General features: G+C 39.5%; 1 protein-coding gene across 2 annotated transcripts in view; it reads left to right on the top strand.

Annotated features, from left to right (window-relative positions):
* Positions 1–24,927, top strand: part of mfsd3 (major facilitator superfamily domain containing 3) — a 117,520-nt gene that overhangs the window by 24,522 nt on the left and 68,071 nt on the right. For both annotated transcript variants that reach the window (XM_048618886.1, XM_048618879.1), the window contains 2 exons: positions 5,574–5,721; positions 18,802–18,905. In XM_048618886.1, the coding sequence (XP_048474843.1) occupies positions 5,574–5,721; positions 18,802–18,905 (252 nt within the window). The remainder of the gene's footprint in view (positions 1–5,573; positions 5,722–18,801; positions 18,906–24,927) is intronic.

The following is a 24,927-nucleotide window of genomic DNA, read 5'->3' as shown; positions in this document are numbered from 1 at the left end:
CCAGCTCTACACTTTGTTATCTCAGATTCTCCAGCGTCTGCAGTTCCGACTATCTCTGAAACTCTTCTAATTCAGAGGCAGGACCAGCTGAGTCACAGCTGACAATAAGAAGTAAAAAAAAATGGCATCAGTATTCAAAACAAAGAACAATTTTGACATTTATGTCTAATAATCTAACTGCTTCAGTATGGTAAGATCTTAGCTAGCATTAATCTTTTGCAGTAGATGGCATATGAAATGGGCCATTATAAACGCTGATGCACTGGACAGGACTACCAATGTCTTCAATTATTCAAATCATATGGTCAAATCAAAGGGCAATTTGGGTAAATCTCAGAAATGGTTAAGAAGCTGGCCAGAAGAAATGTAGCTCTGATGCATTCTTAGGTAATGAAGCAATAAGAAAATGGGAGTGAATACTACAAAATGGTCAGTACTGTGCTGTACTTCAGGGCACTGGTCCTCTGGAGGGTGGGAGAAAAAATACTCAGGAACGGAAAAAAAAGGAAGAAAAAAAACAGGCCAATGAGTTGTATAAATTTAGTGGCAATCTTTGTTAGTCCTGCACAAGTGGCTGAAAAGTCCACTCTGAAGCTCGGCCTTCTTCACGATGATGGACATCTGGCTGCATGGTTCCTGCAATGAATCTTGTCTTTTCATTCAACTGGGAGGTCAGCTGCTGTTATAATACGGTGCATTCAACTGGGAGGTCAGCTGCTGTTAAAATACGGTGCATTCAACTTGGGCTAAGGCAGTGAGTAGGTGATGCCATAATGCTCCCCATCCCTACTGTGTATTCTCAGCATTTTCTGTTTCTATTAATTCCTTGTTGATTTTATTCTTGTAATTGTGGAAAAGCTGTCAGTTTGACTTGCTTAAATCTTCTTCTAAGTACCAAAAATGTAAATTCCTTGAATAATAAATAAAATTAAGAAACTGGGCTGGATTTGGCTAGATCTGTTAGTGTTTCCAAACATGCTACATTTCAAGGATAATAGCAGGGATGAAGTCTAATTTGTTTGTTGGGAGTATTTTAAAAAAAAAACAAAATAACCTGCTTTAAGCCTATTAAACATCTAAATACGATGAATCTGATATTAATATTGATTTGGCAATAGTTTGTATTGGGTATGATTTGTAAACTGATTGCCTGTTAATGGCACACATACCTAATCTTTAATCGTGTTAAAAGCAGCTCATTTGACAAGTGCTGGAATATTAAAGGAGTTACAATTTGCTTTCTGTCTCTCATTTATGTGGCCTGTATCATCACTGTGTGTAATTGCTATGCTAAATACTGTTTTCATAAAAATATAATTAGAACACCCCACTTGAAGTTCTTTAACATATTGTGTAGTATTACAATTTAGATTAGGTGTCGGTAATTGCTAATCCATTTGAAAAGGGTTCTCTAATCAAGAAAGTTTGACAACCTCAGCTTTGTTTGGAAACAGCTTCACTTTGCACCTATGCTGCAGTCACAGTGTAAACTGAAACCAGAGGTAAGGCCCAAACTGAAAGTTAATGCAAAATGGTCAGATTTGCAGATGATGGCAAACTGAGGATCAAAGCAAAATGCATATGTGCTGGCAATCTGCAATAAAATAGAAATACCTGTTATCTCAAGTAGGATCTGTAAAGAGGAAGGCAGCTAACAATATAGTGTAATAAAATTAAATCCAAATCACAGGAGTAGGTCACGTTGATGGATATTTGAAACAAGTACAATCTAATCAGCAGAACTACTTTTCTCTTCTCACGTGTAGTGGTGTATGAGGTAGACAATGTCTGTTTCCAAATGGGCTGAATTGTAACTTTGACATTTATTTTGATATATAATTAAAGTACAGTCCACTAAGCAATACTAACTGTTTGCTGTCCAATCCCTGTACTCCCTGATCATCTAGAGGAGAAAAATAAACCCCAGCTCTGGTTTGCTATTCTCAACGGTCTGTTAAAATCCCTTTTTCTAACTTCACCTCTACCAACACTGTGGGCAGGCCACTGTGCGGAGGCTGTGGATATTTGACATGATAGAAAAAAATGTTTAACTGTTTCTCTGTGTTTCTTCCTCACAACAACCCACCTTTTTCTTGCTCACAAAAGTAGATCAACCCTTCTAATTACCCTTACTTATGCTTTTGTTATTGTGACTGATTGACCTGAGTACGTCTTATTCTTCCAAATGTCTTAATTTTATTTAAATATTTATTTGTAGCATATGTGTGTTGAACTAATGGGCATATTGGGCTAATGGAATGTTGGCCCTTATTTCAAGGGTGTTGGCATATAAGAGTAGGGAAGTCTTACTGCAACTGAACAAGGTGCTGGTGAGACCCCATCTGGAGTACTGTGAGTAGTTTTGGTCCCCTTATTTCAGGAAAGATATCATTTCATTGGAGGCACTTCAGAGCAGGTTCATTGGGATGATCCCATGTATGGAGGGACTGTCTTGTGAACAAAGGTTAAACAGGTTGGGTCTCTACTCACTGGAGTTTAGAAGAATGAGAGGTAATCTCATTGAAACGTATTGGATTGTTAAGGGGCTTGACAAGGTAAATGCTGAGAGGATGTTTTCCCTCATGGGAGAGTCTAAAACCAGAGGGCATAGTCTCAGAATAAAGAGGTCCCAATTTAAGACTGAGATGAGAAGGATTTATTTCTTTCAGAATGTTGTGAGTATTTGGAACTTCTTGCCAGAGGGAGCTGTGGGGCAGAGTCGTTGTGTATATTTAAGGCTGTGATAAATAGATAAGTTCTTGATCAGTAGGTGAATCAAGAGTTACAGGGAAAGGGCAGCAAAGTGAATGTAAGGAATGTTGGATCAGCAACAATCCTATTGAATCAAGAAACAGGCTCAGGGCTGAATGGCCTAATCCTGTTCCTGTTTCTTATGGTCTAATGGTCTTACAAACACAGTCAAGGCTGAAACAGTGCACTCAGTGGTAGTAGAAGGTAAAACCTGACTAGAAAAATCAGTATTAAGTGTATTGGCATATTATCCATCTCTGTGGACTAATTTCAATTTACAGTTTGTATTGTGTTTCATGATACAACCCAGTCGATCCTAAGGAACTGTATTAGCTCAAGAGTAATAACCAGAATTGAACACAATACAAGTATATTCACATTCCAATGCATCACTCATCCAGTCACATTTAAGAGTGGAACTTAATTTCAGATCAGCACTTTTTCTTTTCATGTGTCATTTGTCCTAAAACCGTTGCAAATATGACTTTAAAATGTTAAGTCTACTTTGGACATTTGAGATACCAAAGCATGAATTAGGAAATACTCAAGCCTGAAATTCACTGCAGATCCACTAGGAGATGCTATTATGACAGAAAACTCATTTTGTGTTCATTTTTGTATTAATAAAGTATGTAATGTACTTGAGAAAAGATTTAAAGAGGTGTGACTGGCTAATCTGCTTCTGAGAATAATGTGAAACAGTGAAATACACAAAAACTGATTATAGTTTGAGCGAAATAATTTTCAGTCATTAGACCATAATAAGAGTAAGGTACCAGAAGGGGATTACTGTGCAGGGATTACTTTTTCTTTATGTCTGTCACACAGTTAATGTATTGTATCATAGTACCATGTTACAAGTCCCAGTTGTAGTTTCAGTAACCAATGGGACCAGACTTTAGTAGTAATCCAAAAATCCACAATTACAACAGCACCAGACGGATTACTAAAAATAGTCTCCCCACAGGTAATCTGTCTGGATTACTACATTTACAGAATTACCAGAATTTAAGGAAATATATGGAGTAGGTTTTTACCTTATCCTTAGTATACAGTTATGATATATCCAGCAAATGATACTTAGTGACCTGTTTGCATCGGCATATTATGTACCTGCCTTAAGGACGTTATAGTGAAATGTTTGGGGGTTAGATAGTTCAGTTGGCTGGACAGCTGGTTTGCAATGCAGTGATGCTAACAGCACTGATTCAATCCCTGCACTAGCTGAGGTTACCGTGAGAACTCTCCTCAACCTCGTCCCTTGCCTGAGGCCTAGTGACCGTCAGGTTAAACCACCACCAGTTGTCCGTCTATCTGTCTAATGAGACAGTAGCCCTGTCGTCCAATAGTTTACCTGTACCTGTAGTGAAATGACTATTCTGATAGTTATAGTACAATGTTTGTAAGTAACCGAGAGCTGAGTCATCGGACCACATATAAAACATAAATACCAATCATCCTGGTGTCATGATTTAACAGTATTAAAGCTCCTTTCATTTAATGTAACCTGTAGCAAGTCATTTTATTGTGATAACAAAGTTGGGGAATTTCAAGAATCTGAATAAAACAGAGCTCACAGTGATAAAGCAGTGAAATACCACGGACTTTTTGTTTTGTTAAAATATTAAGCTAGAAATAAGAGAAGCCTGAAGGAATTGAACAATGCAATTTGAACCAAAAAGCAATTAGTCTTCTGTGGTAAAAAGTGAGAGTTACTGAGAAAATGTGAAGTGGGATTGATTTATCAAAACTGATTTTATTGTTATAATTCTTAAGTTACAATATCACAAAAGCAAAATACAAAAATGCTACAATGGTTGCCAATCCCCTATGATTAAATGTTTATATAATAGCACAAATTTTTGTACACCAATTAGTTCTTGAAAATGTCTTGCTAGAAGTTGCCTGAGTCAAGAAGGGACTCTACATGAAATTTGAAATAAAATAATGAAATTCAATGGAATTATTGATAGTTGCAACTTTGGATGATACTATAATTAATGATAAATTAATTTTTCAGTGATTTTCTTTCATGCTGTTTCGTTTTCATGCTAGCTCTGGTGCAAATGTTATTACTACCTTATTCTATAAATGAAAATACCATTAAAATCTGGAATGTCACACCATAAAATGGATATTTTTTTAAGGCTGTAGTAAATTAGAACCATATTTGTGGGCACTTGATGTTGATGCTGCATGCCTGATGTCGTATTGTTCTGTCCATCACCAAATGATCCTTTTTCCTGATATTACAGGAAATTCACAATAATTGCACAAAAAATAAAAATAACTTGGCACATGTTATATGGAGCAAAGTGTTACACTTTACAATTAATCAATATACAGGGTATTTTTCTCTGTGAAGTTAAATTGTTCCCAGTATTTTTATTGAAGTCTGAGACATATTTGCAGAGAGTAAATAAAGATCATTAACCATAATCGTTGTTGATGGTATAGCGCTAGTTATAGAAAAGAGGGAATACAAAAATGGAAACTAAGGTTGGCCACACTAACATCTGTTTTGTTTTCCCATTGTTTGATCCTGAAGAAGACTATTCTGATGGAATGGGACGTTCAGATAATCACACCTCCCTGCCACTGCCCAACCCTTGCTTTGATCAAAAAGATGTCTTTAAAATATCATTAGGAAATAATACATGTGTACAATCTAAAAGCATTAATGAATTCAAAGATCCTTTTGCATCCAATGTTTTAAATCATTAGAATACTTTTATTCAAACCACAAGACAGTCTCATTTATTATTGCTGAAATAGTGTGTAATTATATTGACTAATACATCAATTCTGCTGTCTATTTTCAGGAGAACAGGGTACAGTCAGCATGTTTCCACTGTTTTTGCTGGAGCACAATTTCTCTCCAGCAGAACTGGGCTTATGGACTGGAATAGTTGCAATGGGATTTTCTATTCTTGGATCATGCCTAGGTGGCATATTAATGCCGAAGTATAAGTAAGTTTGTAGATTTAATGTTTATTTTTTCTGATGTCTACATATGAATACTCTTGTTGTTATCAATATTATGTCACCTGTCTTCAGACTAAATAAGTAATGTTAACAAAATGCTAAGTTAGGATTCTATTTTATTGCATTTAGAATTCTCTACAAATGCCCAATATAATGTGTAGCAGGTTGGGTTCTCACCCAACATGAAGTCCAGCAGGCAAATGACAATACAGTTTTGCAGCTTGGAGCGTTGGATAGTGTTGGTACAAGCTCCAATTTCCTTCTTTGACTTGGATGATCAAGAATCCCACTCTTACGCAGGAGCATGGATAAAAAGCATGAGTCCTGTTGCTGCTTATGGCCTGGGCTGCAAGCCCCATCACTGACCCAAGCACTGCAGGCTCCCTTGAGCCCTGGAAAGTGGTATATTCCCCCTGTCCCAGGCCCTGCTGTTGCCACCTAACATAAACGCTGCATTTTTTGTTTATTCTTTCATGAGTTGTGGGCAAGGCCCCCATTTGTTGGCCATTCCTAATTGTCCTTGATTATTGTGACTGTTGAGAGCTATGCAAAGGGGGCAGATTTCATCTGTAGAGGGTATTAGTGAAATGAATGGGTTTTATGGTCACCATTTTAATTTCACATTCATTAATTTCACCAGCTGCCCTGGTAGAATTTGAACTCATGCCCCCAGAATATTGGTCTGGGCCTCTAAGTTACTGATCCAGTGAAATTACCACCACACCACTGTCTCCCCTTATGAGCACACCATCCTTGACCATCAAGTCCTGGAGCAGGACTTGAACCTGGAGCTTCTGGTGCAGATACAGCGACCCACTGCACCACAAGACATCGTCTAATAATCTTCATCTGTCTTTTTAAAAAAAGACAAGTGGTGTAATCACAGTTGTATCAGATGTCAAGTCATGATCTCTGTGTTGAGTTATTTGCTGGATTGACATTTAATTTTACACTGGCCTTCCAGCAGTTACAAAAGTTCTTTGATATTTTTGCATGATGAAAAGTATAAAACCTCCTGAGAAAAATAGTTAGTTCAGCTTGGCATTGAAATCAGAAGGAAGGGCAGACTTGGCATCCGGCACTCCCCTGTAAACCTGTGGGACTTGTCAAGTATCATTGAGCATCAAACTGATTATGAGAATACTGTAAAAGTGGGTCACTGATTGCTGAAAATAAATCTTTTTAGATCAATAGGTTGTACTGTACTGTTCCTGTGCCTTGTTTCATTAGCAATCGTCTCACTTGAAGATTTGAAAGTGCGGCACTGTGCTTACATTAGTCATGGTACTGTTCTGTAAATTTCATTTCTTATACAGCTGCATTTGACTTTCAACTTAACTAACTGCATCATTTGATTGACATAAAACAAATATTGTACGTTCCGGTAATTTTTTTCTATATTTTTTCATATCATATGATGAAAGTTGAAATGAAATTCCAGTTTATATAAGACCTTTGATCTAATGTTATAAGGAAACCAAGATGTTATCATTTGTACATTTAGTCCTTACTCAACAACATAGGTTGGAGAAAATGAATAACTATTCATGTAAGAGAATAGAATATCACTCAAATCTAAATGTTGTCCCTGCAGTAAACATGATAGAACAACATATGACAGATTTTGGACAAATATGTAAAGCATGTTGTGTATGCATTTTTCATTCTTGATTTCAAGAATAATATTCTATTTCTGTGAAATGCAAACTTCAGGGGTTTAGTAAATGCATCTGATTTTTATGACAAGTGTAAAATGCAGACGTTTATCTGTAACTTGCAGATTTGCTTTCCCTTTTCCATTGCTGTTTCTGACTGGATGCTAATCATTAACAACGCATTAAGGCTAGCAGGTTTGAGATAAGAGGTTCTTTTATGCTGTCTACAAGCTAATAACTGTCACTGCTCTTGAGAAAATTGGATAACCAGGCAAAAGGTGTTGCTTTATCCTGCTAGGAGCTGTCAAGTATTTTCTAGGTTGTAAGGGTTTTGAAAATGGGATTGAAATCTGCATCTGCTTGAGTGGCATTTAAACTTAAAAAAAACATACTGATAAAGTAAAGATGAGAATAGTTTACACTAATGGACCTTGTGCTTTTCTTCACTTTGAATTAGAGGTTTTTTTTGTAGTGACCTCTTGAGTTAAATTCAAAAGAGGAAAGATGAGCCTCTGGAGGTTGAGCTGGTTAAAGGTGTGAGTTATTGAGCTGTACAGAACAGTAAGGTTCACTCTCTGGTCTTGCTAAATTCCCTACTTTTATTGAGCCTGCAGTAGGTCACAGTTGGCTTTAGTTCTACGAGATAGAGCGAAAGCCATTGCAAAACCTTGTTCTAATTTGCATCTGATAACTCAAGCAGGAAGTAGTCAGCTGAAGCTCACTGCAGAGAGATGCAGGTGAAGAATAGTTGTAAACCAAGATATGACTGGCAATGGGGAAAGGAGCCAGAAACTGAGCCTTTTAGCTGAGGAGAGGGAGAGGAATAAAATTAACATTGGAATAGTGAAAATAGCAGAGGGATTATGCACAGTAACATCAAGAAGCCATTAATGTGATGCAGGACATCCAACGCACATTAGTCACAATTGATTTGTGTCATACTGTCTGGTTTAAAGGCACCTGTTACATATATCTTCCAAGGTGGTATCTGTGGTACTGACAACATGTACATTAACCACATACCAGGCTATTAGGGTCATATATGGTATGTTTGTGTTAGTCTGTATGCATATGACTTGATGGCTCCAAAATGCATTTTCTGTACCACAATGCCCCCTGCGTAGAGTATCTATGCCTTTGTTTTGCAATGTTTCCCTGTAAGATGCAGGAATGCACATTGACCCAAAAGATCCCATGTAAGATGCCCCTTACTGTGCATGTGCACAAAATAAAAAGTGACACACAATTAGCAGAATCAGCTATGCACCACATTGCTACTGCTGATCGTTTCTGTCGTTATTTATCAGCCCGCATAGCTTGCAGTTTGCAATTGCATCATGGAGGTAATGGATACCTTGTTTCTTCAGACCAGTGAAGATCATGAACTCCCTGTGGAAAGCAGCTAGCAATTTAAAGGTATTTCAGGTGTTTATTGGCTGGTTATACTGCTAAATGTGAGAGGTATGACTGATATCACATATATGGTCAGTGTCACTTTTTTCTGAACACTCACTCAGTAGTCCACTCAGTCTAATGAATCTACTGCACCATTTAATATGCTTATGGTTGATTGAATATTTCAATGCCTTTTACCTACAGTATCCCCCAAATGTTTTATGCCATTAGTAATAATTTATCAACCCCTAAATATACTCAATGACTAAGCTTTCACAGCCCTCCAGGGATAGAGAATTCTGAATATTCAACACCCTCTGTGTAAAAAAACAATTATTTTGTTGGTCCTAAATGGTATCCCCTTATTTATTTTGTGCCTCTTAGACTCCCCAATCAGGGGAAATATCTTACCTGCATCTATCCTGTCTATCCCTTTAAGTATTTTTTAGCATTCAATGACATTGCCTCTCATTCTTCAAAATTGCAGCGAATACAGGCCCAGATTACACAGCCTGTCTTCATTGGACAGTTTCCACAACCTGGGAACAAGCCTGGTGAATGTTCGTTGTGTTCTGTCTATTGCAGCAATACCTTTCATGAGATAAAGAGACCTAAACTGCATACAATGCTCCAGGTGTGGACTAACAAAGCTGCTATACAATTGATACAAAATTTCACTGCTCCTGTATTCAAATCCTCGTTCAATAAAGGCTAACATTCTACTAGCTTTCTTAATAGCTTGGTACAACTGTACGTTAGCCCTCAGTGACTTATCGACAAGGATGCCTGGGTCCCTTTGCACATCTATGCTTTCCAACTTCTCAGTATTTAAAAAAAAAACTCTGCCCATCTGTTTTTTCTATTAAATAAAAACTGAAAGAACTGCAGATGTTGGAAATCAGAAACAAAAACAGAAATTGCTGGAAAAGCTCAGCAGGTCTGGCAGCATCTGTGGAGAGAAGTTAGAGTTAACGTTTCAGGTCCAGTGACCCTTCCTCAGAATGTTCTTCCCATCAACGTGGATAACTTCACCATTTTTCACATTATATTTGGTCTGCAAAGTTCAAGCACAGCCACTAAGCCTGTCCAAATCCTTCTGAACAAATCTTTATATCTTCCTCACAACACATTCCTGCTTAGCCGAAGGGAAAGACTTAATTCAGTGAAAATGCTGATTGCTTGCCAACTAAATGCTGATTAGCAAAGGCACTACCATGGAGAATGCACTAGAATGTAAGCAGCTGATCGGGAATGCTAGTTGACTCTTTTCGCCTGTCTTTGGGACACTCAGTCTATATAGCTAATATCACACCAGCACGGAAATTCATATACCGCTTTGCTCATTTGTATGATTGTCAGAATGTCTTTTTGAGTTGATAGTAGCTTTCTGCTAGTGGCGAAAACCACTTGTGTTGCTATTATCCCCACTTTGCTGTTGCTTGAACCTTTGAGATATCTTGACCTTTGAAGGTAATCTGAAACAGATTGGGTAAACAGCATATCTCTTCAGCTGTTCACAAGAAGCAATGTACTGACCGTCCCCAACCAGTCCATGCTTACAATATTCACAACACAACCTCCAGCATTAGATATAATTCCTCAAGGGACAGTATTTGCAAAACATTCCCAAATGTGCAAAGAATTACACGGATAACAATTTAGAATTGTTAGTCAGGCTCACAGTCTGGCACACCTACGTGTACTAGAAGCTATATACAGAGGGGCACAGGGCCCTATTCCTTGCCAACAGAAGGAACATGTACATACATTGCACCTGCTTCAATTCAACAAAATACGTGGCAGCGGTTCTCTGGTTCGTTTCTTAGCACAATGTTCTGTCCAATCAGAGTCAACCTATATGGCTTAAAATTTAAACAAGCCTGGCTGTTAAATTTAGTCATCGTTAACTGATACATTTCCCATGACAATGCCTCTACCAATCAGAGTCCAGTTGTTAACTAATTAACTCTCTCCTCCCATATAGTATTAATGTTGTTGCCCTTTATTTGGTATTCTTGCAATTTGTCCAGATGAGTGTTAAGACAAACAGTTTTCTCAGCAATATTCAACTTTGTATATTTATGCCTGCTATCCTGGTAATTTCTTTGATTGTCAGTTTACTGATGTTGTGCGCACAGTTTATGCAACACTAAATCATGCAAGAAAGCCGAAGTGTATCACCAAATCATGCAAATAGACACAAATATATAAGACACAACATCAAATTCAGCAATTTTCAAAAGGTGGCCTAAACAAACTTTTATGTAGTTCGCACATCCCCTGGCTGCTCTTAAAATCTATGCATCAGCTAATAAAAGATTCTTTATAAAATCCCATACCCAGAAGCACCCTTCTCATTAGCGAACACCAACCCAAGTATACATCAAAAACCCTACCTATGTCCTCTATCATCATGCACAAATGATCACTGTGGTCCTTATCCTTTATCCTTAATTTTCCTTCATTTACCTGCCATTATCCTTTTGTGCTCCCTTTTTGCTCTCCTGATTTCCTTTTTAAGTTCCCCCTTGCACATTCTGTACACCCATGTGGATTTGCTGTTTTAAACCACTGGTATCAGCCAAAAGCCTCCCTGTTTCTCTTATCCAATCCTGTATATCCCTTGAGATCCAGGGTTCACAGGATTTGTTGGTCCCACCCTTTGTCTTTATTGGAAGATATTGGAGCACTGTCCTTTCCCTGATTCCTTCTCGAATGCATCCCATTGCTCTGACATAGATTTACCTGAAAATATTGGCTTCTAGTCCACTCTGGCCAAATCAAAACTGACCTAATTAAAATCGACCATTCCCCAGTTTAGAACTTTGATTGGAGGCCCATCCTTGTTCTTTTCCAAAACAGTTTTGAATCTAACAGAGTTATGAATCCTATTTGCGAAATGTATTCCTATTGATACTTGAACCACCTGTCTGCTTCATAACCTAAGATTAAGTCCAGGATGTCCCCCCCATCCACCTTGTAGCGTCTTGTACAACATACTGACTTAAAAAGCTGTTCTGGATGCATAAGAATTCTTCTCCCTCTAAATCTTTCATACAATGATTACTGCAGTTATCGTTTGGGAAGTTTACTTTCTCGCTTCTCTGAAATTTGCTCACATATTTGCTCTTCTGTTTCTCTTGGACTGTTGGGGACCCATAGTGCTCTCCCAGTAAAGTGATTGATCCTTTTTTATTTTCAGGTTCTACCCTTATGGCTTCAATTCAGGAACCTTTGAAGATGACATCCCTCCTTACTGCTGTAATTGATTCCCTGATTAACATTTCGATGCCTACTCTTATTTTACCTCTTTTCCTCTCTCACCTGAAGACCCTATATCCTGGAATATTGAGCTACCAATCCTACCCCTCTCTCAACCATGTCTCAGTGACAGTAATTACATCATTCCACCATGTTTTAATTTGTGCCCTCAACTCATCTGCCATTTTTATCAAACTACTTTCCTAAATACCATTCAATCGTGCCCAAATCCCTTGTGCCTTAACTGGTCTATCATTTCGGTGCCTTCTCGACTTGCTTGCTGTCTCTACTGTTCAGATTTCCCTGCTGAACCTTCTCTCTGGATGCTACCCCCACCAAGTTAGTTTAAAACCTCCCCATCAGCACTAACAAACCTCCCTCCAAGGATGCTGGTCCCATTCCAGTTCGGGTGCAACCTGTCCACCTTGCACAGGTCTCCCCACCACCTCCAAAAATGGTCCCAATATCCCAGAACTCTAAATCCCTCCATCCTGCACCACATCTCCAGCTATGTATTCGTCTGGACTAATCTCTTACATCTGTACTTACGAGCATGTGATATCAAAATTAGTCCTCTTCTTGAATCTCCTTCCCTACTCCCTAAAGTCTGCTTACAGATTTCATCTCTTTTCTACTTAAGTTATTAGTACCAACATGATCTCTGGCTATTAGCCCTTCCCCTTCAGAATACCCTACAACTGTTCATTAACATCCCTGACCCTGGCACCATGGAGCCAACACACCAACCTGAAACAAAAACAGAAGTTGCTGGAGAAACTCAGCAGGCCTGACAGTATCTGTGAAGGAAAAAAAAAATCAGAATTAACGTTTCGGGTCTGGTGACCCTTCCTCCGAACTGTTCTGAAGAAGGATCACCAGACCTGAAATGTTAACTCTGATTTTTTTCGACACAGATGCTGCCAAACCTGCTGAGATTTTCCAGCAACTTCTGTTTTTGTTCTTGATATACAGCAACCGCAGTTGTTTCAGTTTTTATTTACACCAACCTGGAGTCTCTTTCTCAATTGCAGAAATGTCAGTGTGTTTGCTTACGATTAAATACCCTACCACAAAACCCTGCCATTCTTCTTCCTCCCCTCTTGCTTAGAAAGGTGAAACGGCCACAGGGGACTCCTACACTACCTGCCTTCCTCATCTCTATCTGGTGGTCACCCATACACTTTCCGCTTGTTTGGTCTTCACCTGTGGTGTGACCACCTCACTGAACATGTTATTTATGATATCACAAATGATCCACAGTGAATTCACCCACAGCCTCAGCTCCAGATTCAAAATGTGGTTCGGCCAGTAGCTGCAACTAGACAGTACTTCCTGCACACATGGTCATCAGGGACGACTGAAGCAGCTATGATTTGCCACGTAACACAGGCGAAGCATGTCACGAGTTTGAGCTCTGCTGGCATGACTTCCTCACTGGCACTTTGTTACATCACTTTATAAAAAAAACTATGCTTATGCAAGAATACCATTAACCTATTTCCCTTATTTTGCTTATTTATTGCTTATTTATATTACTTTATTATATTGTCGCTGACTTTCACTTATTACTGTGATTTTTCAATTAATCCCTTTTTCCAGAAAGTATAACCAATAATCCCTGCAGTGTGGATACAGGCCCTTCGGCCCAAAAAGTCTACACCAATCCTCAGAACATCCCACCCAGACCAATCCCCCTACAACCAACCTAATCTACACATCCCTGAACACTGTGGACAATTTACCTTGGCCAATCCACTAACTTTAACATCTTTGGACTGTGGGAGGAAACCGGAGCACCTGGAGAAAACCCATACAGACATGGGGAGAATGTGCAAACTCCACACAGACAGTTGCCTGAGGGTAGAATCGAACCCAAGTTCCTGGCACTGTGAGGCAGCAGTGCTAACCACTGAGCCACCGTGCCATCCTCAAATATGTTTTTTTAAAAATTTGAACCGTTCAGCACACCACTTTCTTGCAATGTCATTGTTTTATTTGTGTTCCCAATAAGCAGACCCTTTAAGATGCTGCTGTTAAATTCGGACTCCCCTCCCTCTGCTCAGTTGAAGCTGAAGAAAACAGCCTTACCAATGATAAACCACAAAAAAAAGACATCTTATAAACAATGAACAAACCAAAAAGCAAAAAAAAAGCCTCTGTTCCTCTGCACTGAATTTCCACAGTGCACCAAATCCCCAAAACCATGCACTCGCTCAGGCTGTGTCTCACTCAGGACGTGTTCTCTCCCAGTTACTTGTGCAAAGCATACTGTCGTGTGATTGTAACTAGGGAAACTGATGAATTTATTTTCATTGGCAGTCTAGGCTTCTGTTACTAGTTTTATACATCAGACGACTGAAGATTGACTAATTGTGGAATATGTCACCATGAGATGGCTTAGAAGAACCCAGCATCTCACATCTTTTTTCCTTCTCTTATTATGAGCACTTCTTGTTTGCATGCTGTCTAGCCTGTTATAGTCCAAATTCACCTGCAGTAATAAAAGGATATGTATTAGCTATAGAATAGAAGGGAAAATATGTCTCACCAAGCCTCTTATGATAGTCTGTGGAATAATTGCAGCTTGAATTCTAGTCTCTCCTTATTTCAGACAAGGATGCATTCAGTTATAGTGTCATTGATGTCTACAGCCAGAAAACGGCCTTTTGGCCCATCACATCCATGCTGATCAAAAACAACCACCTAACTGTTCTAGTCCCATTTTCCAACACTTTGCCGATAGCTTTGTATGTTTTAGCATTGCAAAGCATGGGGGTTTCTGCCTCTACCACCCTTAAAGGCAGTGAGTTCCACACTCCCGTCTCCCTATGAGTGAAAATATATTTCCTCACATCTCCTCTAAACCTTCTGCCCCATTTCTTAAATCTTTGCCCACCAAGCGAAAGATTTTCTTCCCATCTATCCTATCTACTATGCTTCTCATAATTTTATACATCTCAATTATGTCACCTCTCAGGAAAACAACCCCAGTCTGTCCAATCTCTCTTAATAACTGAAACTCTCTAGCCTAGGCAAAATCCTGTTAAATCCGCTCTGTACCCGTCCAGGTTTATCGCGGCCCTCCTATAATATGGATTCTAGAACTGCTCACAATACTCTAGCTGTGGTCTAACCAACATTTTATATTGTTTCAGCATTATTTCCCTGCTCTTAAACTCTACGCCTCGACAAATAAAGTCAAGTATCTCATATACCTTCTTAACCAAGTTATCCACCTATCCTTGTACCTTAAGGGACCTCAAGTTATTTTGCACAGTTAGCCCCTTGTTTTACCTTGACTAGTTTTATCATGCATTACACTGAAAACTTGCAATTACAATTCCTTAAGCTACTTAGCTCAAACCTATTCACCTCAGTTTAATTCTTTTAGTGGATAAAGTTTCTTGCTCTTTCTTAATTTCATTAAGTTTCATGCTTCTAAAAGCAAATTTGGACAAGGATCCAGCCCAATTTGATTTGCTTCACCAATTAACTACTGACCTTCTCTTTATACAAAGTTCCTCTTGTGTAACCAAATATTTCAATTCTTTAAATTGTACCCCAATCCTTGGGCTGGTGTTTGCATTCCGCCTATGCTTCCCACAGGGCTTTTCCTCTGTGTCGAACTTACAGAATTTACCAAAGGTGATGCTTCTGATAGAGCAAGAGCAGATTTACAAACCGTAAATAAAACATTTGCTGGATATTAATTACTAGCCACTTGTGCTGCCAGTCTTGTTGAGGGACTGCTTACACAGAGACAATATCCCAGAGGATGTACTATGCTTTAAAGAATCAATTAGCTGGAGTACTGCTAGAATGGTTTATGTTTCACCTTAACTTGTGGCTAGATTCCAAGCAAGTTAAATAATGATTTTTTTGTTCTCTGTAAAACACTAAAACCATCAACAGGAAGCTCCGCTGAGAAAATAAAAATGCTTTTACTTTCCACAATGGGAGGATTCATATTTCTTCCAAATACTAAAGGTACTTTAGCAGTTAAGCAAAAAGTGCTAAGTCACATGCTCAGCCATTACTGTCCCTGACCTGAGTGGATCTGTGCAGAGGAAGCTTGTGTCGCTGGACTTCGAGATTCTTTGCGAATCACAGTTTCAAGATCTTTGCCAAGTCTGCTGCAAAATAAAAATTTTCAATAAACTGTTCTGTCAGATTATTTCATGTTGATGGATGCCAAACAAACATCCTTTTATTTATGTCCATCAGAACGATTTGGTAAATTACAATTTATCTTTCTTTCTACTCAGGGAATTTTATCAGTGGTGCACTGTTCCCGACAGCAGAATACAAAGTGTTCGCCACTTTTGCTCTGTTTTGCTGATCCCACACAATTACAATTAAAACTTAAATTGCCAGTGACATTATGGCATGTGAGTGGGATCACATGGTGGAGAAATCTTTTCATTTGCAATGGAGCAAGAATAGGCAGAATCTCCTGGTCAAATGGGGAGACTTTGGATCATGGCCCCAACTTTCCTGTCTACCTACTTTGCCAATCATATAATGAGAGTACAAAAGTGGCACTGGTGTTTTAAACCTTATAATTAGTTCACACTACATTAGTTTCACTTTGTTCATTTCTTCAGCACTATTATTTGTTGAGACTAGCTTATTCAGAGGCTAATTGGCTGCCTCATGGTTGGCCCACATTGAAGATTACAAGGGAGTTACGGACACTTCTTTATTGTGGAAGAAACAATGAAGTGTTTGTATGTTCACTCTTTGAATGTTCATATTACTGCCCAATGTTGTACCCACCACTCTGGGACATGGCTGAACTTGCAGACTCAGCTGGCCTTCCATGCAATGCATTTTAAAGGACATCTCTCTCAGCAGAAATAATTGAAGTGTTGTAGGTGAATTCAAAGTCCTGTGATGACTCTGCCAGCCAACATCCTGTGACGGACTAGCGTAAGGACAGTAGTGAAACCTTTCTTTAGGCTCCTCATTCATTCACCTTGACTGACTGTTTCCATCACATCCAGAAACTTAAGCCTTACTCTCATTTTACTCCTCCTCATAAGTGACTGTTCTCCTTTGCATTCCTCCTCCATTCCTCTATGCCCCCGATCTCATTCCATACCCATGTTGCCACTGACTTCCCTTTGCTGATCTTGAGCCCCAGGTTCATGTAAAACATCTTTCCTTAGCTCCCCTTCCTTCTGTCACAAAGTTCAACAAGGAAAACTGCTGACCTCAGACACAAATACACAAAGCCACCTGGGGCATATCACCTTTAAAATAACATGAACCAGGAGTTCTTGGGTCCACAAGCTTCTCATGTGGTGCTGACTTTATCTTGAAGGTGGGATGTAGCTATAAAAGTTTTATGCTTATGAGTATTCATGACAGACAGATGCATAACAAGTGGGGAATCTGTCATTTCTCACCATGAAGCGCAACACTTCACAAACACGCTGCTGAATGAATCTCTGTATCTCAAGTCACCATTAATAAATCAAAATTTCCGCTCTCACTTAATTCGGGCTCTCTGACTGCCACCTTTCCTGTTCTTAAAAGTTCCATAAAATCCCTTCAATATAGTAACTGATTTAACGTATACAATGTCTTGCCTCACTGAGGTAACACACTGGAAATTAAGCCATGCTATTCCTGGAGACTTCACAAAATTTAAAGATTTTGTAGAAGTACGCAAAATTCCCTAATTTGCCTGTCTTTTTAGATCCAGGTTTCTGTAGTCTAAACCATAAATGGTTATAAACGATTGACACATAACTCTATTGGTTAAAACTCTAACCTCTTTGAAAATGCTCCCTACTTGCACATACAGACATACAGAAAAAAAAATTGATATTATGGATGGAGGGAAAATCAAGAAGGGCAGTTCAATGGTCCCTGTTCACGGGGTTCGCTCAGATGATCCTTTTGACTTGCCAGGATAGGCTGCTCCTCGATCTCTCTTTTCTCGGTACTTTCACTGGCTTGTAAGAGGCACAGAGCGACTAGTTCATGACTTTTGAAGTCTGTGATTTATTGCTTAAAAGCATCAGCTTACTGCAACTGGTGAGGGAAAATTAACTGGTTTTATACAGGTTTTATGTGTTTTGTTTAACTGCAGAGAAAAGGACATTGCTTCCCCTCCTGGAGGTCTGAAGGTGTCTGGCTATATCTTTCATATCGCCAAGTTCTTCAGCTGCATAGAACCAATCATTTTGTCGTGGAATTGTCTTGCAGAAGCCTGCAACTTGTCACCACTCCACAGATCAATCACCTGTGTATTGCTGACCACATCTCCAATTGTGCAGTCTCCATGGCCGTAGTTCATCCATAGTAACCTCTCCCTACTGCTCAACAAAAAAGCAGTGTAATTAGCACTCACAGTGAGTGTCAGTACCTGCTTTTTAAAAGTGTAGCAAACTCTTCCACAATGTTTGGTTTTAAAACAGCCCCTTTCCCATTTCAGTCCGCAATCAAAATACTGAAAAATAAAGATACAGTCTTATATCAAAGCCAGCAAAATAGCACTGTAATAATCTAAACTCATTATAAGTATTAATTAAATCTCTTTATCGAACTTAAAGTTTAAGTTACATGAATAAGAAATTGAACTTATTTTGAATTTCTGAACCTATGGAAATGGTACTTTCTTTAAATCTTTGCATACTTAATTCTCAAATGTTGGAGTTTCTTGACAGAATCTGTTGCATGAAATAACAATTCTATCCTTCAAAAAACAAAATATATTTACTTGAATGTAATTTGTTTTCAATTACAGTGCATTTTCACTTATTCTGATTCTGTTTGTGATTCGTGTTGGAAATTTGAGTTTCCAGACATCACTTCTCCTTCTGTTTGAAAGTCAATCCTTGATAATGAAAGGTATGTTGAATGTTATAATATGTAAGTTATATGTTTATAAATTGACTGATGTGTTTCCTATAACAATGACTGCACTTCAAGATGTAGTTAGCTCTATATTGCTTTGAGATATCCTGATATTGTGAATGGTGCCATAAAAACATTTTTTTGTTTTATGTAGGCTGCATTCTGTAATGAATGAATATGGTAATGTGTGAACTAAGGTTTTGGAGTAGATTTGTAGCTTGGATTGTGGGTGTTGAGGTTGGTTGGCTCGCCGAGCTGGTTTGTTGTTCCGCAGACTTTTCGTTACCGTGCTTGGTAACATCCTCAGTGCAGCCTCTGATGAAGCGTCGGTGTGTTTTCCCGCCTGGCTTTTAAACTCTGGGGTCCGTTGCGATGGATTGCCTCACTTCCGGGTTTCCTCTGCAGTGGAATGTATATGGGGTCGAGTTCAATGTGTTTATTAATAGCCTGCTTCGTGGAGTGCCATGCTTCCAGGAATTCTTGTGCTTGTCTCTGCCTAGCCTGTCCCAGGATCTTGGTGTTATCCCAGTTGAAGTCGTGGTTCTCCTCGTCCATGTGGATTGAGATGAGTGAGTATTGGTCGTGTCTTTTTGTAGCCAGTTGGTGTTCATGTACTCTTGTTGTTAGTTTCCTTCCTGTTTGTCCGATGTAGTGTTTCTCGCAGTCTCTGCAGGGGATCTTGTAGATGACATTGGTCCTGTCCATGGCGGGGAGTGGGTCTTTAGTTCGGGTGTGAACTAGTTGATTTACAGGAGGCAGCAGTGTAATGATAATGTCACTAGATTAGCAAGTCAGAAACCCAGGCTAATGTTCTGGGGACACAGGTTCATATTAGGGATATTTATATTCGCACTCAAGATGGGTTAAAAAATGCTGGCCCAGCCAGCGATGTCCATATCACAGGAGTGAATGAATAAAAAAAACCATCACAGTAGCCGGTGGAAATTGATTTCAAGTAATAAAATGGAATTGAAAGCTAGTCTCAGTTATGATGGGTATGACAACTATCATCGATTGTTGTGAAAACCTGCTTGGTTCACTAATGCCCTTTAGAGACGGAAATAAGCCACCCTTTATCTGGTTTGGTTTTGGACTCCAGACCTACAGCATTTTGGTTGACTTTTAACTGTCTTTTTTAACAGCCCTAGCAAGCCCCTCAGTTTTGGGATGGACAACAAATACCGACCTTGTCAGCGATGCCCATATCCCATGAAAGAATTGAAAAAACAGTTTCCACCTTAACAGAATGCACAGAGATAGCAGTGTGTGCTATGTAAAGAAAAATACATTGTAATGCACTGAGGGTTCCATTGACAACTTCCAACTTGTGACCTGTACCACCCAGAAAGATAAAGGCAGTCAAACCATAGACCAACCTGACTGTGGAACTTTTTTGCCATTCCTTCAGTGTCACTGTGCCAATATTCTAGAAATCATTCCCTAATAACACTGCTCGGGCTGCTTGTATCCCAAGAACTGTAGCTTTTCAAGAAGGCAGCTCATAACTACATACTGCATGGCCATTAGGGATAGGTAATAAATGCCGCCCTAGCCAGCAACACCTACATCTCATGAATTATTAAAAAGAACAAATGTGGGCAGGCATCATTAAGAAGCAAAATAGGTTGATAATGGATATTAAAAATGTATTATGATAATTTTATGAATGTGCTGTTCTATCAAATAAAAAAAACACATGACCAATCCGAAGAAGGGTCCCGACCCGAAACGTCACCTTTCGGGCTCCTCTGACGCTGCTGGCCTGCTGTGTTCTTCCAGCTCCACACCTTGTTATCTCTGATTCCAGCATCTGCAGTTCTTACTATCTCTGACTAATTTAAATACTTTTTAAATTCAAACCTGACTGACATTTTTGCTTCCCCAATAGTGCATTAAATGCAATGAGGTGAATAACATGTTTTGTTTTGAGTGCTGCAGGTTAAGTATTAAATATCACAGTGACAGATTTCAATTTAATCTGAAAAGAAATCATAACCAAAATCCATCTGAATTTTGGAACAGAATGATAAATAAGTGAATATTTGCGCATTCTGCTTTTATTTGTCTATAAAAGTAAATGGGCCGTGCTATGCTTTCTCCCCCATCTAATGAGGAAAGACTTCTTCCGCACCATATTTCTGGTCTCCTTACCTGCCAGGTGAAACTCCAGCCAATATTGGTCCTTCCAGGTCCATGATTACGTTAGTACTTTTAAAGAAAAAGACTTTTTTTTGTGATGGTGTCCAATGGTCGCTTTAAGGACCAGTGATACATGGAGACTGAAGAGACCCAGATCTGCACAGGGAGAAGATTGTAGGCAGTGTTGTTCTGGCGTGGATGTGTTGGCCATTTCACTGCCTGTTCAGGCCTGTGGAATGGATGCAACAGTAGTGAATTTCTATGCCATAAAGTCTACTTTACAGCAAGTGTATATAGTAACGACTTTGATTAGAAAAATAAGTAATTGTATGAGATGAGGTCAGTACTGGCAAGACTAGCATGTGTTGTCCATCCCTAGTTGCCCTTGAACTGATTGGTTGTGCTGTCCATTTCAGAGCATAGTTAAGAGTCAACCACATTGCTGTGGTTCTGGACTCACTTGTAGACCAGATCAGACCAGGTAAGAATATCAGATTTTCTTCACTGTAGGACATTAGTGAACCAGGTGGATTTTGACAAATTGGTCACCACTAGGCTGGTTTTTAATTCCAGATTTTTATTGAATTTGCATTTCGCCATCTGTCATAGAAGAATTTGAACCCGTGTCCCCAGAACAAAAGCCTGGGTCACTAGATTATGACCTAGCCTACAGAGTCTACACTGCTGCCTCCTCTCAAAGGGGAGTGCAGATGTGCAGTGAAGCATTAGGTTTTACACAAAGTTCAGGAATTATCGTAGAATCCCTACAGTGTGGAAACAGGCCATTCGGCCCATCGGGTCCGCACCGGCCCTCCAAAGAGCATCCCACCCAACCCACCTCCCGCTGCCCTAGGACCCTACGTTTCCCATGGCTAATCCATCTAGACACTGTAGGCAATCTGGCATGGCCAATTCACCTAACCTGCACATCATTGGATTGTGAGAGGAAACCCATGTGGATGCGCCGAGAATGTGCAAACTCCATGCAAACTGTCACCCAAAAGTGAAATGAAACCCAGGTCCCTGGCACTGTGAGGCAGCAGTGCTAACTGCTGAGCCACTGTGCTGCCCATCTGATGTTTATGAGTTTGATCTCAGCTTATTGGGTTAGGAGCAGTCTGCGGTTGAACCAAATCAGATATAGCTGTTCCTCTAGACCTTACTATATTTCCAGAATTCTAGAAGAAAATTGCCCAGTGCTCTTTGACACAAGTGCTATTTTCAATATTTCGATTTAGTAGAGAAGATTTCACAGATATCAGAACAGAACAGTTCTGAGGAAGGGTCGCCGAACCTGAAATGTTAACTTTCATTTTTCTTCACAGATGCTCCCGGACCTGCTGAGCTTTTCCAGCAACTTCAGTTTCTTTCGTTTTTTTTTTCTGTAGTGGCTGTGGTCATTCATTAACCTCTGCCTTCTGAAGCTCTCTTATTTTTCATAATCACCGTCTTCTTCGTGTCCTGTTACTAAAGCTGCAATGCAACTTTTTAGTTTAAAGATTACAAAACAAACATTTTCACATTCTGGCTGCTCCTTGGCACCTGTGAAGTCTTCTCTACTAAATCCAAATATATGCCAGCAACTTCCGTTTTTCTTTTCCTGATTTACAGCATCCACAGTTCTTTCAGTTTTTATAGAAAAAGACTAATTGTGCTTAAGGCAGATGTCAGGTGAAAAATACAATTGAGAATCACAAACAAACGAGTAGAATTGAGGGAATGTATATTAAAGCTGGCATCCAACATAAGAAGGAAATCCCAAAGTCTTCCATAGACATATTCATGATAAATGGGTGGTAAAAGCAATCGAGTTGATAAGGAAACAAAAGGGAGATTTACACATAGAGGCACAGAGGCATTGCTGACATGATAAATAAGTATTTTGCATCTGTAATTATCAAGGAATATGATGCTACCTATACAATGTCACAGAGAAAACTGAGGTAATTTAGACAATGATTAATCGATTAGGAGAGGTATTAAATAGTCTGAATATACTTAGAGGATAAGGCACCAGGCCTGCTTGAGATACAATTAAGCATATTGAGAGAAAGGAGATTGTAAATTGCAGAGGCTCTAGCTGTAATGTTTCATTCTGCTTTAGACTTGGGTTAGTGCCACAGGACTAGAGAATTCCAAACACTACATCCAACTTTTTTTAAAAAAAAGCAAAGCAACTATAAGCCAGCCAGTTTATCTTGGTTGTGCAGAGACTTCTAGGAACAACCATCTGGGACAAAATTGTTCGCCACTTGAGCAAATGTGGGTTATTTAAAGACAGACAGCAAAGATTTCCTCAGGGGAAAATTATGTCCAGCTAACATGCTGGGGATTTTTGAAGATCTCACAGAGAGAACTGATGAGGGCAACACAGATGAAGTAGTGTACAGGGACTTCTAATATTTATTTGCAACTGTGCTATGCAACAGATTTGTAGGCACGGTTATAGCTCACGGTATCAAAGGGACAGTAGAATTACAATTAGTTTTGTTGTCACTTGTATTCACATGAGTGCAGTGAAAAGTTTACAAGTCACCACTTATGATGCCATCTTAGGGATCAAAGTAACTAGGGACAAATGCTTAAAATACAAATTCTTAGGAAAAGAAATAGAAATGTAAAGAAATAAGAAGTCCAAAATTAAATTAGGAAAATAAAGAAATAAGAATTCAGAATAACTGTTCGTCCAACCCAGACTGTGCCAGGCTTCACCTCGAGGCAGCGAGTCGAATCCACACCGAGGCCAGGGGTCCGGGCCCACGCCGAGGCCGGGGGTCCGGGTCCAGAGGCCAGGGGTCCGGGTCCTCGCCGAGGCCGGGGGTCCAGATCCACACCGAGGCCGGGGGTCCGAGACCACACTGAGGCCGGGGGTCCGGGTCCACGCTGAGACCAGGGGTCCAGGTGCACGCTGAGGCTGGGAATCCGGGTCCACACTGAGGCCGGGAGTTGGCGCTGGCTTTCAACCCAGCCATTACCGATGCTGCCTGAGGACAAGAGGTAAAAGAAAAAGAAAAAAGTATGTGAAGAGAGAGAGAATAAAAGAAAATAAATGGATGGAGCAGATGAGCTCCGGCTCAGGAGTCCTACTCCGCTGCCATCTTGGAGATTGACAATAACAACATAGATACAGAATTGTCTGTCTGACAGGAAACAAAGAGCAGTTGTTAGTCATTTTTTTTTGGGCTGGAAGGTGTATTAATGGAGTTACCCAGAGGTCGGTGTTGGAGTCTTTAGTTTTCCTGATACTTTGCCTGCTTTTGCACAATTTGAAATGTTTTGTGGTGGACATAAAACTTGGAAGCATTGTGAACTTTAGGGAGAATAATATAAAGGGATATAGACAATTGATAGGAAGGGTTGACAGATAGCAGATGAATATCAATGCAGAGAATTGTGAAATGATTCACTTGGTACTGAACGTGGAGAGATAATATAAAGTAAAAGATACTCTTCTAAATGGAATACAGGAACAGAGAAATCCTGGTGTAAACCTGCATAGGTCATTGAATATGGTAGGACAGATTAAGAGAGTATTTTAGGCTTTATTAACAGGGACAGAAAGTACAAGAGCAAGGAGGTTATTTTCAGCCTCAACTGGAGTAGTGTGACGCAGTTTAGGAACAGTGTGAAGGTATTGGACACAAAACAGAAAAGATGAATGAGAATGATTCCAGAATGAGAAAATAGAGCGGAGAAGATGGGACTGTTTTCCTTGGAGAAAATACGTTTGAGAGGAGATTTGATCGAGATACGCAAATCATAAGGACAGAGTAGATCGGGAGAAACTGTTCCTACTCATTAATGGATCAGGAACAAGAGAACACAGAGGAATTTTCACTTTTATTTTCAAATTTCCAGCATCTGTAGTCTTTTGCTT

This window comes from Rhincodon typus, chromosome 3 (genome assembly GCF_021869965.1).
Source record: "Rhincodon typus isolate 14 chromosome 3, sRhiTyp1.1, whole genome shotgun sequence".
NCBI classification, from domain to species: Eukaryota; Metazoa; Chordata; class Chondrichthyes; order Orectolobiformes; family Rhincodontidae; genus Rhincodon; species Rhincodon typus.
The sequence above is the reverse complement of the archived record's forward strand: the minus strand, read 5'-3'. Positions and strand labels throughout refer to the sequence as shown.